Source organism: Candoia aspera, chromosome 3 (genome assembly GCF_035149785.1).
Source record: "Candoia aspera isolate rCanAsp1 chromosome 3, rCanAsp1.hap2, whole genome shotgun sequence".
Taxonomy (NCBI): domain Eukaryota; kingdom Metazoa; phylum Chordata; class Lepidosauria; order Squamata; family Boidae; genus Candoia; species Candoia aspera.
The window spans coordinates 31,409,300-31,426,495 of record NC_086155.1 but is presented as its reverse complement, the minus strand read 5'-3'; the positions used below and the strand labels follow the sequence as shown (position 1 = coordinate 31,426,495).

Genomic DNA, 17,196 nt, shown 5'->3' with positions numbered 1-17,196 from the left:
CAAGGGTGGGGAAAGAAAGCTTGGACTGAGTTCCTGGAAAGTCAACATTTACTGCTATGTCTGGTGTGAAATCTGACAGATGGATGCATTAAAGGAATGTCAATGGACATCCTGCTTCCACTGACTATGCCCCCTACTTTTTCATTATACTGTTTTTCACTTCTACCCAATTATATGTAAAAAAAGCATCAAATTCTCCATATAAGCTATCCCAAATTATCTAGGATTCTTCCTTGCTTTTTCATTCTCCTGCCAATTAGAGTTAAGATGCTAGTAAAAAATAGTTCTACAGTCTGGTATAGTTCAGAAAGGCCCTGTTCCCAGGAATTTGGGACATGTACAGCAATAACTACTAATAGTGTATAGTAACATCTGGTAATATCAATGCTTCACTAGGTTGCTTGGCTGCTACTTAGCCTCTGGAGGTTGCTGTATGTGAAGATGGGAATACATTTATGAATTTAAGAAACTAGATAAAGTGAGCAGAAAAATCAAATTAGGGGAGATACATTAATCCATAGTCTGTCTCTTGCATGCTCAGAAACTGAAATAGCAATTTCTGTCTTAAACTGTGAAATCTGAACTGCGGTGATCTAACTGGATAGAGACATCTGGTCTACATACTGTATTTCTATTATGTGCCTCTGTTTCTCAGATTACCTTCCTGAAAATATTATTCAGGCACAAAACTTCTGCAATAAAAAGGGAAAAGAAATAATTACCTAGAATCTTGCTTACCTCCTTTAACAAAAGATAAATATGCCCTTGAGCCAAATTTGATTTGCAATGACTATATGGATACAACCATACAGTTTTATTGGCACATTATGTAAATGGTTTGCCATTGCTTTCTCCCAAGATGTTTTCAACTTCTCAGCTTATCTCACCACTCTAATAATCCTTGGTGGTCTCCCATCCAGATAGTAACTAGGCCCAACCCTTCTTAGCTTCCAAGGTTAATCTCTAGACAAGGTTAGTCAGATGCTGCTACTGCAGTTTTACTCCTTGGTCATCTAGTAGGCAAACAACACTTATATAGCGAGATGGGTGGTGTATAAATTTGATTAATAAACATTCAATGTGCATATGTAGTACACATACACACCAACATGGGGCTATGTACTATCTTAAGCAAATATACTGTTGAAGTGAATTGCACATTTAACCAATCAAGTGAAGCTTAAATCAACTAAGTTTGCTTTAAGTGTATGGCAGTTTTACTAATTAGACTTCCAGGTTGCAATGATGTGTCTGAAAGGCTCTATTTGGAGAACAGCTGTAATAATACCAATGAAAGCAACATGCCAATCATCTGTAATTAAAAGAATGGCCACTACTGTGAAAGTGACATGCATTTTGCAAATTCTTTAATTACATGCAGCAGCTCATGATATATTCAGTGGTACTGAATAATTCTCCGCAAAGGATCGTTACCTTGTCGTGGTGCTGGAGCTTGAGCACCTCAATGATGCCATGAGCTAAACCGTGAAGGGCCACCCAAGACGGGAAGGTCATGACAGAGAGGTCAGACTAAATGCGATCCCTGGGGAAGGTAATGGCAACCCACCCCAGTATTCTTGCCGTGAAAACTAAATGGATCAGTACAACCAGAGATATGTCGGTATACCATCGGAAGATGAGACCCCCAGGTCGGAAGATGGTCAAAATGCTACTGGGGAGGAACAGAGGATGAGCTCAACTAGCCCCAGTCGTGATGACGCAGCTAGCTCAAAGCCGAAAGGACGGTTAGCGGCCGACGGTGCTGGTGGTGAACGGCGAATCCGATGTTCTAAGGATCAACACACCATTGGAACCTGGAATGTAAGATCTATGAGCCAGGGCAAATTGGATGTAGTTATTGGTGAGATGTCAAGATTAAAGATAGACATTCTGGGCGTCAGTGAACTGAAATGGACTAGAATGGGCCACTTCACATCAAATGACCACCAGATCTACTACTGTGGACAAGAGGACCACAGAAGAAATGGAGTAGCCTTCATAATTAATAGTAAAGTGGCTAAAGCAGTGCTTGGATACAACCCCAAAAACGACAGAATGATCTCAATTCGAATTCAGGGCAAGCCATCTAACATCACAGTGATCCAAATATACGCCCCAACCACAAATGCTGAAGAAGCTGAAGTAGAGCAGTTCTATGAGGATCTGCAGCACCTACTGGACAACACGCCTAAAAGAGATGTTATTTTCATCACAGGAGACTGGAATGCTAAGGTGGGCAGTCAAATGACACCTCGAATTACAGGTAAGTATGGCCTGGGAGAACAAAACGAAGCAGGACATAGGCTGATAGAATTTTGCCAAGACAATTCACTCTGCATAACAAACACTCTCTTCCAACAACCTAAGAGACGGCTTTACACATGGACTTCACCAGATGGACAACACCGAAATCAGATTGATTACATCCTTTGCAGCCAAAGGTGGAGGACATCTGTACAGTCGGTAAAAACTAGGCCTGGAGCTGACTGTAGTTCAGACCATGAACTTCTTCTTGCACAATTTAGGATCAGACTAAAGAGATTAGGGAAGACCCACAGATCAGCTAGATATGAGCTCACTAATATTCCTCAGGAATATGCAGTGGAGGTGAAGAATAGATTTAAGGGACTGGACTTAGTAGCTAGGGTCCCGGAAGAACTCTGGACAGAAGTTGGCAGCATTGTTCAGGAGGCGGCAACAAAATACATCCCAAAGAAAGAGAAAACCAAGAAGGCAAAATGGCTGTCTGCTGAGACACTAGAAGTAGCCCAAGAAAGAAGGAAAGCAAAAGGCAACAGCGATAGGGGGAGATATGCCCAATTAAATGCAAAATTCCAGAGGTTAGCCAGAAGAGATAAGGAATTATTTTTAAACAAGCAATGCGTGGAAGTGGAAGAAGACAATAGAATAGGAAGGACAAGAGACCTCTTCCAGAAAATTAGAAACATTGGAGGTAAATTCCAGGCAAAAATGGGTATGATCAAAAACAAAGATGGCAAGGACCTAACAGAAGAAGAAGAGATCAAGAAAAGGTGGCAAGAATATACAGAAGACCTGTATAGGAAGGATAACAATATCGGGGATAGCTTTGACGGTGTGGTCAGTGAGCTAGAGCCAGACATCCTGAAGAGTGAGGTTGAGTGGGCCTTAAGAAGCATTGCTAATAACAAGGCAGCAGGAGAAGACGGCATCCCAGCTGAACTGTTCAAAATCTTGCAAGATGATGCTGTCAAGGTAATGCATGCTATATGCCAGCAAATTTGGAAAACACAAGAATGGCCATCAGATTGGAAAAAATCAACTTATATCCCCATACCAAAAAAGGGAAACACTAAAGAATGTTCAAACTATCGAACAGTGGCACTCATTTCACATGCCAGTAAGGTAATGCTCAAGATCCTGCAAGGTAGACTTCAGCAGTTCATGGAGCGAGAATTGCCAGATGTACAGGCTGGGTTTAGAAAAGGCAGAGGAACTAGAGACCAAATTGCCAATATCCGCTGGATAATGGAAAAAGCCAGGGAGTTTCAGAAAAACATCTATTTCTGTTTTATTGACTATTCTAAAGCCTTTGACTGTGTGGACCATAACAAATTGTGGCAAGTTCTTAGTGGTATGGGGATACCAAGTCATCTTGTATGCCTCCTGAAGAATCTGTATAACGACCAAGTAGCAACAGTAAGAACAGACCACGGAACAACGGACTGGTTTAAGATTGGGAAAGGAGTACGGCAGGGCTGTATACTCTCACCCTACCTATTCAACTTGTATGCAGAACACATCATGTGACAAGCTGGTCTTGAGGAATCCAAGGCTGGAGTTAAAATCTCTGGAAGAAACATTAACAATCTCAGATATGCAGATGATACCACTTTGATGGCTGAAAGTGAAGAGGAACTGAGGAGCCTTATGATGAAGGTGAAAGAAGAAAGTGCAAAAGCTGGCTTGCAGCTAAACCTCAAAAAAACCAAGATTATGGCAACCAGCTTGATTGATAACTGGCAAATAGAGGGAGAAAATGTAGAAGCAGTGAAAGACTTTGTATTCCTAGGTGCAAAGATTACTGCAGATGCTGACTGCAGTCAGGAAATCAGAAGACGCTTAATCCTTGGGAGAAGAGCAATGACAAATCTCGATAAAATAGTTAAGAGCAGAGACATCACACTGACAACAAAGGCCCGCATAGTTAAAGCAATGGTGTTCCCTGTAGTAACATATGGCTGCGAGAGCTGGACCATAAGGAAGGCTGAGCGAAGGAAGATCGATGCTTTTGAACTGTGGTGTTGGAGGAAAATTCTGAGAGTGCCTTGGACTGCAAGAAGATCAAACCAGTCCATCCTCCAGGAAATAAAGCCAGACTGCTCACTTGAGGGAATGATATTAAAGGCAAAACTGAAATACTTTGGCCACATAATGAGAAGACAGGACACCCTGGAGAAGATGCTGATGCTAGGGAGAGTGGAAGGCAAAAGGAAGAGGGGCCGACCAAGGGCAAGATGGATGGATGATATTCTAGAGGTGACGGACTCGTCCCTGGGGGAGCTGGGGATGTTGACGACCGACAGGAAGCTCTGGCGTGGGCTGGTCCATGAAGTCACGAAGAGTCGGAAGCGACTAAACGAATAAACAACAAAAACTGAATAATTCCTTACCATCAATGCAACATTGTTAATAGGCATTCTCTTTCTCCAGCTTTAAGTCATCCAAGGGTAGTACAGGTTCCTCTCTCTGCCTGCTCAAAAGTCAACCCAACATCTACAGTGAGGTACACATTCGGTTCCTGCTGAATGCAGGAGAACTGGAAGTTGTTTTATCCCAGAGTTTATTCATTCATCTCTAGCCCACATCAAGATGTATATGCTATTCTAGTAAAACAAAGATAACTTGAATAGAATCACACAGAGGCATCCATGGGGCAGTCAAGGAGGCAAATGATGAAAGCAGCAGTGCCATCACAATCCAAAATTTTAATATTGGTAGATTGCTCTGTTTATAAATTGTCAGTAAAATTAATAAGGTAGTTATTTTCCCCGTTTTTGTTTTTATTGTTCCCTGACTACAGATTAATGTCCAAAAGGTATTGGGAATAAGCATACTATTTATAAAAAAACTAGCAGCTGCTGTGTCACAAGAAGTGACTTGTGTTTATTTGTGTGTGTGTGTGTATGCAGATGCTGGACTTGGCAAACCATCGCTCTGATCCAACAAAGTTTAAGTTTTAAGTTAAAAACTTTCCAAGCCATCTCATCATTTTTTCCAGCAGATCAATTCTAACTGAAGCCACAGAAGGATCAACTTCCTTCACAGAGATCAAGAATTCAACTCTGACATTTGAAGAAAAAATCTTTGAGTTGTTATAAAAGAACAATTTCTATTAATTTTTTATAAGGTCTCAGCAAGTGACAAGAGATCTGAACTCCACAGAAAGAACTTGCCAAGACAGTAAGAATGGATTAACTGAATCAACTCCAGTTCTGAATATGAAATTGGTTTTGCTTAATAAAATTCCTTTTCTCAATTTTTTTGTATGAAGCACTAAACATGTAGAAAGAGCCTATAGTTCTCTTGGTGGTTGATAGATGCTCCATGCTATCATGGACTTTTGTGATTGGATTGTTTATGAACATAAACTTCCTTAGGCATAGGCTTTCCATTTCATACAGTTATTGGGAGCCACTGATTGACCAATTAAATGCCGCCAAGTAAGTGTCGACTCTTAGAGACTACATAGATAGATTTGATTGGAAGCAAAGCATTGTAAGAAATGGGGCCAGAGATATGGCCCTGCAGCAACTTTCTACAAGTATTGCATACTGCATAATACAATGAGTTAACATATAATGTGAACTAGAAAATTGGAAAATCTCACGTCTTGCAAAAACTGTATCTTCCATCTACCTCCTTCAATGTAAGTGGGGTTCCTTGTTCAGTAAGTGATCTAGAGAAAAGTTCAGTAGAATTTTCTAAACCTGCATAGTGCTTTATTAATTTAGTGTCCCTGTTTTAATCCCCTCCCCCAAATAAGCTAAAACCCAGGTATCTACAACTTCAGCTGAGTATAACATGATTCTTGAAAACTGACATGATTATAAATGTGATAATCTTTTAAAATGCACAAAACTTTTTGTTGTTCAGATTCTTTATTCTTCCCCTGGCTCTAAATTCAGATAGCAAAATTGCCTCAAAATTATTTCTCTAGAATTCTCTTCCAAACTTTACAGTCAATTACATTTCAAATATTTGAGAGAGATTCAGTTCAGTCAAGGAGTATTTCTGACATTTCATTCTAATTCATGGACAACCACCAATTGCCTGCTCACAATAACCAAAATGGCTAAACTCACCACAGTACAATGAAGTTCAGGATCTCTCCCTGATGATTTCAGGTAGCAGAAACAGATTGCTTTATCTGTCTTTCCCATGTGGGGTGGGAATGACAATTCCCATCAATCCCCAATCAAAGGTTAATGTCTAGGAATAAAAGGAGATGCAGTCCAAAGCACCTGAAAAGTCACAGGTTCTCCATCATGCTTTAATAGTACAAATTTCTAAAGGTTTTATTGATGGTGATGGAATGAGCAAAATTTGTTTTATTGTTATTCCACCTATACTCTCCAAAGGCTTTATTTCACCTAGGATAAAACATTTCTATATTGAGATTTTAAGCTAGGGATGTTGTAAGGATGTTGATTCCTTGCAAGAAGGTTCACATCAAAAACACTCTACTAGATTCAGACCTCAGGAACTTGCCACCATCTTCTCCTTCCCCGTTACTCATTTTAAGGCACATGGAGTAATTTAAGCCAACAAGCTATGGCACTGGAATCTGTCTGCAATCTCAGGAGGAGCATCCATTCTTCCTAAAGCTGAAATTATAAATCCCAGGATCTCCGCTGAAAAAATAATACTGTTCATGTTAGGTTCTGCAAGAAATGTTGATACTTGTAGACCCAGACCCAACTCCATAAGGAAAGGAAGTTCCACTGCCTTTTGGAAATAACAGCCACTTTTTTTCCAATTTCTTGGAGGTTAGGAGAAAGAGAGGCACTGAAAATTACTTCTATCAAGATTTTTGGGATTAATCAAAGCAAATATTTGTAGCTCAGGGTTGAACTGTGGAGTCCTTGCTGCTCTCTGAGCCTTGTTGTTTTCTTGCAGATGTTTCATTGCCAGAATAGGCAACATCTTCAGTGCAAAGAGGGAGTGGGCCTTGCTCTCAGTTTATATAGTGTGGTTTGCCCTGCTTGTGTTGGTAGGAGTGTTGTTCTCTCCTTGGGAGTTCTTTGATTGGGCTGTTGTTTGCTGCTTGGTTGATTGCCTGAGTTAACAGTTCCCTGATTCGGGTGTATTGTGCTGTTTGATGGTTCATCTGGTGTTAATCCTAGTGTTGATTTTTGCATATCTGGGTGTTGATTGCTGGCAAGGGAGAGTACTGGTCTTTTGGCTTTTCTATTCTCTTTTGAATGGTATGTAAATGTTGTTTACCTCTATGTGTCCGTTGATGGCTGCTTTGTCTGAGTGCCAGGCTTCCAGGAATTCTCTGGCATTTTTGGATTTGGCTTGGTTTAGGATGCTCACAGTTTCACAGTTGAAACTATGGTTGAGTCTGTCCATGTGTTGTGAGATTAAGGAGTTCTCATCGTGTCTTCTGACTGCTAGTTGGTGTTCGTGGATGCGCTCTGCTAGTCTTCTGCCTGTCTGTCCTACATAGTGGCTGTTACAGTCTTTGCATTGTATGTTGTAAATAACTCCTGTTTTTTCTTCTTGGGCTATTGGGTCTTTTGGATTGCTTAATATGTTTTGAAGAGTTTTAGTTGGTTTATGTGCTACGGTGATGCCGTGTGGTTGTTAACAGTCTGTTGGTGGTTTCTGAGATGTTTCTGATGTATGGCAGTGTTATCCTTTTCATAGTTTCCATTGGTTGGGTTGTAGTGGGTTGGGTGGTGAGGCACTTTTTGATAAAGTTGAGCGGGTATCCATTTTGTTGGAAGATGCTGTACAGATGATCTTTTTCTTTTTTCTGGTGTTCTGGGTTGATGCAGTGTGTAAGTGCTTGTCTGAATAATGTTCTTGCACAGCTTCTCTTATGGGAGGTTGGATTGTTACTTTGGTAGTGGAGCACTCGGTTGGTGTGGGTAGCTTTCCTGTAGACTTGTGTTTCTAACTTACCATCATTTCCTCTACTGATGAGGATGTACAGGAATGGTAGTGAGTTGTTGTTTTCTTCCTCCCTTCACAAGTTAGAAACACAAGTAGACTATTCTAGAACTGATGAGCATGTGAGTTAATGTGGTCAACGGAACCAACTTACAAATCCAAAGGCAGACAAGATTCATCCCTCAAGGGCTGTACAGCACTTTGGATTCAAAGGAATAAAGTGCTTTGGGTTGTGCAGGGGCATTCATGTAGCATCTGTGCAACTCCTTAAATCAAATACATCTTTTCCCAGGATTGTGCTGTACCTACACCATCTTCTGTAATCCAGTAAAAGGATGTATCTGCTTTAAGACACTGCAGATAGGTGCTATCTGAGCTTATTCCCCCCACCCAATATTCTGCAGACCTTTTCCAAAGGTTCTTCAAATCCAAAACACTGCACAGCTCTAATTCTTGAGGCTGCTAGCAACTGCCCATACAGACTATTTGTTGAAAAAGCTGGGTTCTTCTAATTGCATTTGTGTTACAACTGAACTGATACATAAAACTGTGTAAAATACACAGCAACAATCAGACAGGCAGTCACAATATAGGACCTTACAGTTTTGATTGGACAGATGGGATTTGACTAGAATATCTGGCATATTTTAAGCTGCAGAGATCTTATTTCTGTAATTATCTTGCTTTAAATACTATTCCTCATGCATCTTTATCAATAATTAAAGGATGAGAGGACCTTTGCTTCTTCCAGCTTGCAGAAAGGGAAGCTAGGAATAATATTAGCATTAGAACTGGGCACAAATGACCTTATGGAGTTCTCTATCAAATTGGTAAGCAGAGAAACTGAGTGGATGGGTTTTTGGATATTTTTTAGGGGTCAGGAGAAGTAATTCTGCAACAATTTCTTTCCATTTTTGGTGACATTAGAATTATTACTGAGGAAAAAAAAGAAATGTTCCTGCATGTTCCTCCTCTGAGATTTAACTGACACGTAAGAAACCAGGGAGGCTGCAGGGAGAACATGTGCCCACCTGAAGAGAGGAGTGTACAGGTAGGACAGTCAGAGACAACTTCATGACTCAACCACCTTGTAACTAAGTAAGTGTACAACACCATACTTTGTGCGAACTTTAGTGAAACTCTTTTTTTTCCCCTTTGAAAGATTTTCTAAAGCATTCTCCAACTGTATGAGAACTGTAGGGAAAAAAAAAAGAATCTCCGCCCAATCCTAATTCATACATACTCTGCACAGAAATAATAAAATGTGGAAATCCTGTTGGTGATACAGGCAGTCCTCACTTAATGATCATTCGTTTAGCGATGGTTCAGGCTTATGACAGTGCTGAAAAAAACAACTTACAACCGGTGCTCACACTTATGACTGTCACAGCATCCCTGCGTTCACATGATCATGATTTGGGCACTTGGCAACCAGTTTGCATTTACGATTGTCGCAGCATCCTGTGCTCATATGATCAACATTTTCAACTTTCCCAGCTGGCTTTTGCCAAGCAAAATTAATGGGGAACCACATGATTTGCTTAACGACCACAAGGTTCACTTAACGACTGTGGTGATTTGCTTAATGACTGCTGCAAAACAGGTCATAAAATTGGGTCAGATTCTCTTAATGACCGCTTTGCTTAGCAACTGAAATTCCGGTCTTAACTGTGGTCATTAAGTGTGGACTGCATGTACTAAGTCAAAGTGACCAGAGCATAATACTGGGTGATGTCACAAATGGAAGGGGACAGTTCCTTAGCATCTCTCAGCCCCTAAAAACAGCCTGCTTACCTTCCAGTACCACTTCCTTGCCAGTCTTCTTCAGAGCTTGCACTGCCTCATCATGTGATGCATCAGAGAGGTCAACACCATTGACAGAAAGGATGGCGTCCCCTACAAACAACGCTTCCGTCTGGTCTGCAGCCAGCCCCTTAAAAATCTTGGATATGAGGATGGGCATTTTATTTTCCCGACCACCTGGAAATAAAACCCAAATAAAAGCCACTAGAGAGGATGCTTGTACAAACATATAAAAGAAAGCAGTATACAACTTAACAGAAGACTCATGCTATGCAACCCTTCCCTGACTTTTTGTACCTTTTTTGTTTTTGTTTTTTTGCAATGGTACTAATTAAGGATAGACTCAGTTACATTTCTGGAGTCCTCACAGAGAGTTGTTACAGGGAAAAAAAAGATATGATCTGAGTAAGTGCGGTTTTTATAAAATGGCCCAGCTGTGAAAATAGAGATAAGTGCAAAGCAACATTTTTTTCTGATGAAGTAATGATACAAAATAGATGTTGACCCGAGTAATGCATAAAAATACATATCCACATTCCAGATACAATACTATAGATGAGATTTATTTGACATGCTTTGCTTGAAAAATATTATATATGAACATATGAAAGATACATTATTATATTTTGATTGATTGACCTTGACGCTACAATGTATACCACATGTATATGTTGTGGGATTAGACATAACCTGTACTGGCTTTTGTTTTATTTTTTATTTGTTGTTAGTTTGTCATTTTTTATTTTTTATTTTTTATTGTTGAAAAAAGATTCTTTATTTACATCTCTTTATTTACATTCCTTCCAGGGCTTTGACACTCAACTGTGTCTTTCTAGAATCCAACATTCAGAAATACACTTAGTTTAAAACACAGAAGTTTTGTGCCATAGGTATAACACACAAAACATCTTATAAATACAATTTAAGCCTAAGTATAAGAAGTTTAAGACTCAGCTCTCTGGAAAAGGCTCTGATGCTGGGAAAGGTGGAAGGAAAGAGAAGAAGAGGATGACCAGCATCAAGGTGGATGGACTCGGTTACTCGGTTATAGTGGTGATGAATGCACCATTGGAAGACTTAAAGGACCAGGTTAGGAATAGAGCGTCATGGAGAAAATCTATCTGTGTGGTTGCTATGAGTCAGAAACAACTTGATGGCACATCATCAATAATCAATAATGAGTTTAAATAAGCTGCCCATCCTGACTTCTGTAGTGGCTGAACATATAGACAAATCCAGTGATCCAGAATATATTCCCTTGTTTGTTTGTTTTAAAAGCAAAAACAAAACTTTTCACACAAAGATAACTCTAAACCCAAGTGGGTTTTTCAAGGACAAGATTGATCTAAAAATATTAGGTAACAGCATATCTGGAATTTGATGTAAATGCATTAATTTTAGCTCTTTCCTGAAAGTATCTGCATAATTAAGAACGTATGTCTGCATACTTTCTTAATTATGTTAATTATATGTATGTTTAATTTAAGTAGAAAGCCCAAATTATTTGATTTCATTAATTGCACAGTCTTTAAATCCTGGAATGTCACTAGTAAGATTACTTGAGGAAGAAGCAAGATCAGATGCTTCCCCCCATCCCCATCCTTGTAGCACCTTTAGGACTAGCAAATTTATTGCAATGCAAGTATTTATGGACTAAAGCCAGCTTCCCCAGATGTACAAGATGGAAAAAGGCTGACTCCTTCACTTTTCATTCATACTTACAGACCAAACTGAGTATTATTTATAGACATGGTAATAACTTTTTCTACAATTCCCATGATGCTTGCATGTAAATGAAGACCCCTTTTCTCTACAAGGTGAGCTGTCTTTTCTCAATCTGAAGGTCAAAGACAACATGGCATCAGAATGCTTTAAAAAGCACAAGTTCTGATTCTTCACAGTTATTCTACTATAGATCACCTGTTACGCATAGACAAGGCCATCTCTCTTTTATATCTGTGCAGTTCTCATGGAGAAATGTAGTGTCTCTTGCCTTTCTGTCACTTCCCATTCAAATGAAAGGAACATTCATTGGATATCTGATCTTACCCTCTTCTGATTTCTAGACCAGGGCTGCAACTGGGGGGGGGGGCAAGTGGGGCATGTGCCCTGGGCACCGCGCTGGAGGGGGCGCCAAAATGAGCTCTGCGGGGCACCAAAATGGGCACGGAATCCATGTTTGCCCCTGGTGACACAGACCCTAGTTGCGGGCCTGTTCTAGACCACAGGATCAGTCACAAGAGATAAGAAGATAAGAGCCATGCTGGGACCTAATGAAGTGTGGCCTTCTCTTCTCCCAAGATGGCAAAAAGGTCTTTCAAGCAATGGTTTTGAGAAGTGGTATGTAAAGCATTAGGCCAGTCTCCCCTAATCTGGCTGCTCTCCAAATGAATTGGTCTATTACTGTCATAATTCCCAGCTAGCATGAACCAAAGCTGTGTAGTACCTATGATAATTTCAGAGGTTTTTGCATTTCCAATTTTAAAGATATCATATGTATACAAAAATAGTCTCGGGGCTTTTTTGAGATCCTCTTTCATCCTTCCAGCAATGCAAATCTATATGACTAACCAGGAGCCAGTCCTACTGAATTTAAAGGGATTTATTTCCAGGCAAGTGTGTATAAATTTGTAATTTAAGTCTTGATTAAGGCCACTTAACATTTTCCTTCATTTCCATATTTCACCTGCAATTAATTAAACAATTTGCATTTGTTTCTTTGCTGTGCAAAAAAAAAGAACTGTTCTTAGGAGTTTTAATATGTAGCCCTGTATACTCTTACCAGGTTATAGGCAGGTATAGGATTTGCATTGTTAATACTGTTCCACCCTAAAAAGTTCTTCCTATACTTAAAAAGCTCCTGCATAGCACGGTTGGACTGAGCTTTGAACTTGATATCAGAGGAAGTGCTGCAAATGGGGCAAGGCCACGCAGAAAGATTTTAAAAGTGGGGAGGATGCAAATGAAATTAAATATTATTACATGTAACTAGCTTAATTAGTAAACTGTTAAATTTTACTGCACAGACATGCAGCACATTTGTTGTGCTCCCCATCCCTTCACATCCACACTGATTTCCATGTTCAGAAGTCTGTGAGCAAGGCCCCTCCCCAGCCACCTTCTAACACACCGCCCCCCCCAGAGGAGTTATTTAGTCATAAGAGAGAGGCACTGGCAGCAGCATAAGCAGTTGCAGCAGATGAACCCAGAATGTGGGGAAATATAGGTGGCCATACCTGACCACCTGTAAACAGCAGGCAGCCCTGGGCTTTCACCTGTGCAGCACTGAAGCAGAACCTCTGTTCATGCATTGTGCTAAACATGGTATGTCTAGCTCTTGCTTGTTGAATAAAACATAATATGCTGGATTCACACAGCATATAAAGCCAAAACCAAACGAACTAATATCTGGTTTGCCACAATGCACAAATCCTGCCAGAAAATTCAGTCTGAAAGCCCTCATCTTATTAATCATTATGTTAAAAAGAAAAAAAAGGAAACTAAACATCATGTCCTCCAGAACAAAATCTATATAATGTCCAAGGATTATAATTATACTTTTAAAAAACTCAGGACAAAGCACCATTAAGATGAGATAGCTTTATTCGTCCAGAGGAAAAACGAGAGCAAGCACCCGCCAGAGCGCGGGCGTGTCAGTTACTACCATCATCTTCCAGGGGATTGTTGAATACTTCCACAGATTGGATTCTAAGTCTGCAAACACACTTCACAGATGCCTAGGCTCAAGCTAAGAGAAGAATGCAGCATTCCTTCCAAGTTGCTACTTTCAAACTTTAACATGGTTCCAGTTCTTTAGGGGTGGATGAGCTGTGACTGCAATTAAGAAATTCCTTAATTTCGTGTCAACTTCAGTTGGAACTTTCCTCCCCTCCTTTCCACAGTCCTCTGGAGCTTTTTTGTTTTTAAGGGGGAATGAAACTGATTTCAAAGGTCATTATCGCAAGAGACCGAGGGGAGAAAGCGGCTAATAAAAAGTGGTAGCTGAAAGGTTATCATTCCCGCTGCAGGGCAAGCAGCGCTAGATCTCGGCTGCCCAAAAATAGCCAATACCCAAGTCTGGGGGCGAAGTAGACAGCTCTGCTACGGAGGGAATAAAGTAGGCTTGGCCCGAAGCTGCTTCTAGTGTCAAGAGGCGGCAGGTTGAAAGAAGCGTCGCGGGTGGGGTCGGCGGAAGAAAAGCAAAAGTGTGATAAAAGTTGCCAGGGAGAACAATGGGGGCGAATGGACAGCGGTCCCGATCCGTCTCGGCCGCCTGCTTACCTTTGATGCTGATGCCGAGCCCCCCCACGTCCTGCTTCACGATCCGCACGGTGCGCTTGATGTTGGTCAAAGAGTCCGGGACGAGGGCGCACGCCTCGGCACCGTTCAGCTGCACCGGGCTGGGCGGCGGCTGCAGCGGTTCCTCCGAGCCCTTGGTGCTGGGGATAACGCTCAAGAAGTCCTCCGAAAGAGTCACCAAGACGCGCAGCCACTGCTCGCCCGGCGCTCGGAGCTCCAGCAAGCCGCTCTTGGGCGTTCTCCGGCCGGCCGCCATCTTCAGCGCATTCCTCGGATAGCCGCTGCCGCCGCCGCTCAAACGCCTCCTTCTGCTTGCTTGCAATCGGGACGTGCGTGCAGCGAGGAAGTACCGAATCGACCGGACGGCCAGCCGAGCGCCGAGTAGCCAGCCGTCCCCGGCGGCGCTTCCCCGCCCAGGGAGCCGCCCCTGAACCCTCCTCTCCAACCCCGGGAGGGGGCTCGCCGGCACGGGGGCGCTCAGGAGCCGTGCGTGACGCCACGTCTGGCGAAATACCCCGGGCCCATTTTCTCCTAGGCCAAGTGACCGCCGGAGCGTTGCTGCTTCCATGGTCGGGCAGAAGGGCAGCGCGAGCGGTGGGCCTTGCGCTCATCTCTTCATAGATCGTCAGCAAGACCTTGCCAGGCATTAGGTCGTCGTCGTCGTCTTCAGCTGCCATTGCCAGCCGTACCTCCACGTCTTGTCTCAGGAAACCTGGATGCCACATTTTTTTTAGTGGCAGGGCTCCACTATTAGGGCAGGCCAAAGTTTAACAGGTGAAGTTTCCACACCCATGACTTTCCACAGTAGTGGGGCAGCGTCTACAGTGTGTTTCTTTCATTTTTATGCTTTCCGTTCTTTAGCAGTCAGTGGCAAAACCAGAGCGGTACCTCTTCATTTAACTTACAGAAGAGCTTGAACAGAGTCCCAAAAGAAAACACAGTTGAGCCTGGCATTTTGATGTAGCAGAGTGCCTCTGGACCTCGTATCTGTGTATGTGTGTCTGGATGGCATGTTATCCAAGGCTCCCCTTCACCCTAGCACCAATACTGCTTTTTCAAATTGGGAAAGGATTAGCCTGCAGCATAAATTTCCTTGCTGTAATATTGTGAAAATCCTGTAACCCACGGTTTGAAAACTGGTTGTGGTATTCCACAATGCTTGTGATCAGTACTGCCTTTCACTCTGTGTCTAGGCACAATTCAGGTTGAATTCCAGCAGTATTAATATTTAAAATGTAAATAACATGGGGACAGGTAATCTAATGCATCACAGTTCCAATGTATACGTGATTGAACTCTGAAAAAAAGCTTTAGCACTCTAGCTCAGGGTTCCTCAACCTTGGCAACTCTAAGCTGTGTGGGCAAGACCGATGATCGTTCGGGGAAGCCGACGGGGAAATCTCCCTCCCTACCCAGAAAAATGAAGGCAGCCATGGCTGAAACTGAAGTGGAGGTGGTTCCTTACTTCGGGGGCGAGGGGGAGCCCAATCTACACCAGCCGGCAGGAAATGCCAGCCACCTGCTCTAAGGAGTGCCTGTGGGCAGGTGGTGGAGGATGGGTGCAAACATGTTTTGGTGAGTGCCAACTATCCCACACTGAACGTGAAAGTGAAGTTAGGCTCCTGCACAAGAACCGTTGAAGTTTGGGCATTGATTGATTCGGGGTGTTCGCGTTGCTTGATGCACCCTGACGTGGTGGCTGCTTTGGAGTTACCCAGCTTTCCACTACAACGTCCCATGATTTTCCCCCAGCTGGATGGTTGTACGGCGGGGGGGAAACCGGTCACCCATTACACGGGCATGGTGGCGTTGCAAATGGGCAGCCACTGTGAGGGGCTGCTGTTTGTGGTGGCACCTGTGGGGCATCCCTTAGTCATTCTGGGGATTCCTTGGTTGGTCCAACAAAACCCCTATATAAATTGGGTACACAGGACTTTGACTTTTGGGGATGGTTTCTATCAAGCCCCTGGGGAGGACAACACTCCGGAGGCTGCAGTGGGGAGGGCGGTGGCAGCAACCCCGCATTTCGCTGTCACACCACTGGAGGGCTTGCTGGAGCAATACCAAGGCTTTGCGGATGTGTTTGGTGAGAAAGAAGCGGACCAACTCCCACCCCATCGAAAAACTGACTGTGCGATAGAGTTGGTCCCCGATGCTCAACTGCCCAAACCAAAAATTTATGCCATGACTCAAAAGGAACTGGCAGCGTTGAGGGAGTTTGTGGACAAAAACTTGGCCAGGGGTTTTATTGAACCAGCAAATTCACCAGTGGGCGCCCCTGTCTTGTTTCGAGCGAAGAAGGATGGGACATTGAGACTTTGTACAGATTACTGCGGATTAAATGCGGTCTCGATATTAAACAAATATCCTCTGCCGTTAGTAAAAGACATGTTAGCACATCTGGCTAAGGGGAAAATCTTCTCTAAGCTGGATTTGCAGGAAGCCTATTTCTGCATCCGCATATGGGAGGGGGATGAATGGAAGACTGCTTTCAATTGTCCACTGGGTTCTTTTCAGTATAAAGTTTTGCCTTTTGGGTTGGCGGTAGCACCAGGGGTGTTCATGCAATTGATCAATGAAGTGTTACATGAACATTTGTTCAAGGGTGTACTGGTCTATTTGGATGATGTTTTGATTTATACTGAAACGGAAGAGGAACATGAGCGCTTGGTGAAACAGGTGCTTAGCAAACTGAGAAAGGCTGAGTTCTATGCTAAGCTTTCTAAGTGTGAATTTCATCAGACTCAGCTTGACTACCTGGGGTACAGGATCTCTGACAAAGGCATTGAGATGGATCCTGCGAAGATTCAAGCCATTTTGGGGTGGGAGCGCCCGCACACCCGCAGGCAGCTCCAAAGTTTTCTTGGCTTTTCCAACTATTACCGCCAATTCATCCAGGGGTTCGCAGAAATTGCGTTGCCTCTCACTGATTTGTTA

General features: G+C 42.6%; 1 protein-coding gene across 1 annotated transcript in view; it reads right to left on the bottom strand.

Annotated features, from left to right (window-relative positions):
- SNTA1 (syntrophin alpha 1) overlaps window positions 1-14,656 on the bottom strand; it is a 52,664-nt gene extending 38,008 nt beyond the window's left edge. The window contains exons 1-2 of the mRNA XM_063297233.1: window positions 14,242-14,656; window positions 9,952-10,137 (exon numbers count right to left, since the gene is read on the bottom strand). Of these exons, the coding sequence (XP_063153303.1) occupies window positions 9,952-10,137; window positions 14,242-14,515 (460 nt within the window). The 5' untranslated portion in view covers window positions 14,516-14,656. The remainder of the gene's footprint in view (window positions 1-9,951; window positions 10,138-14,241) is intronic.
- Window positions 14,657-17,196: the final 2,540 nt, after the last annotated feature.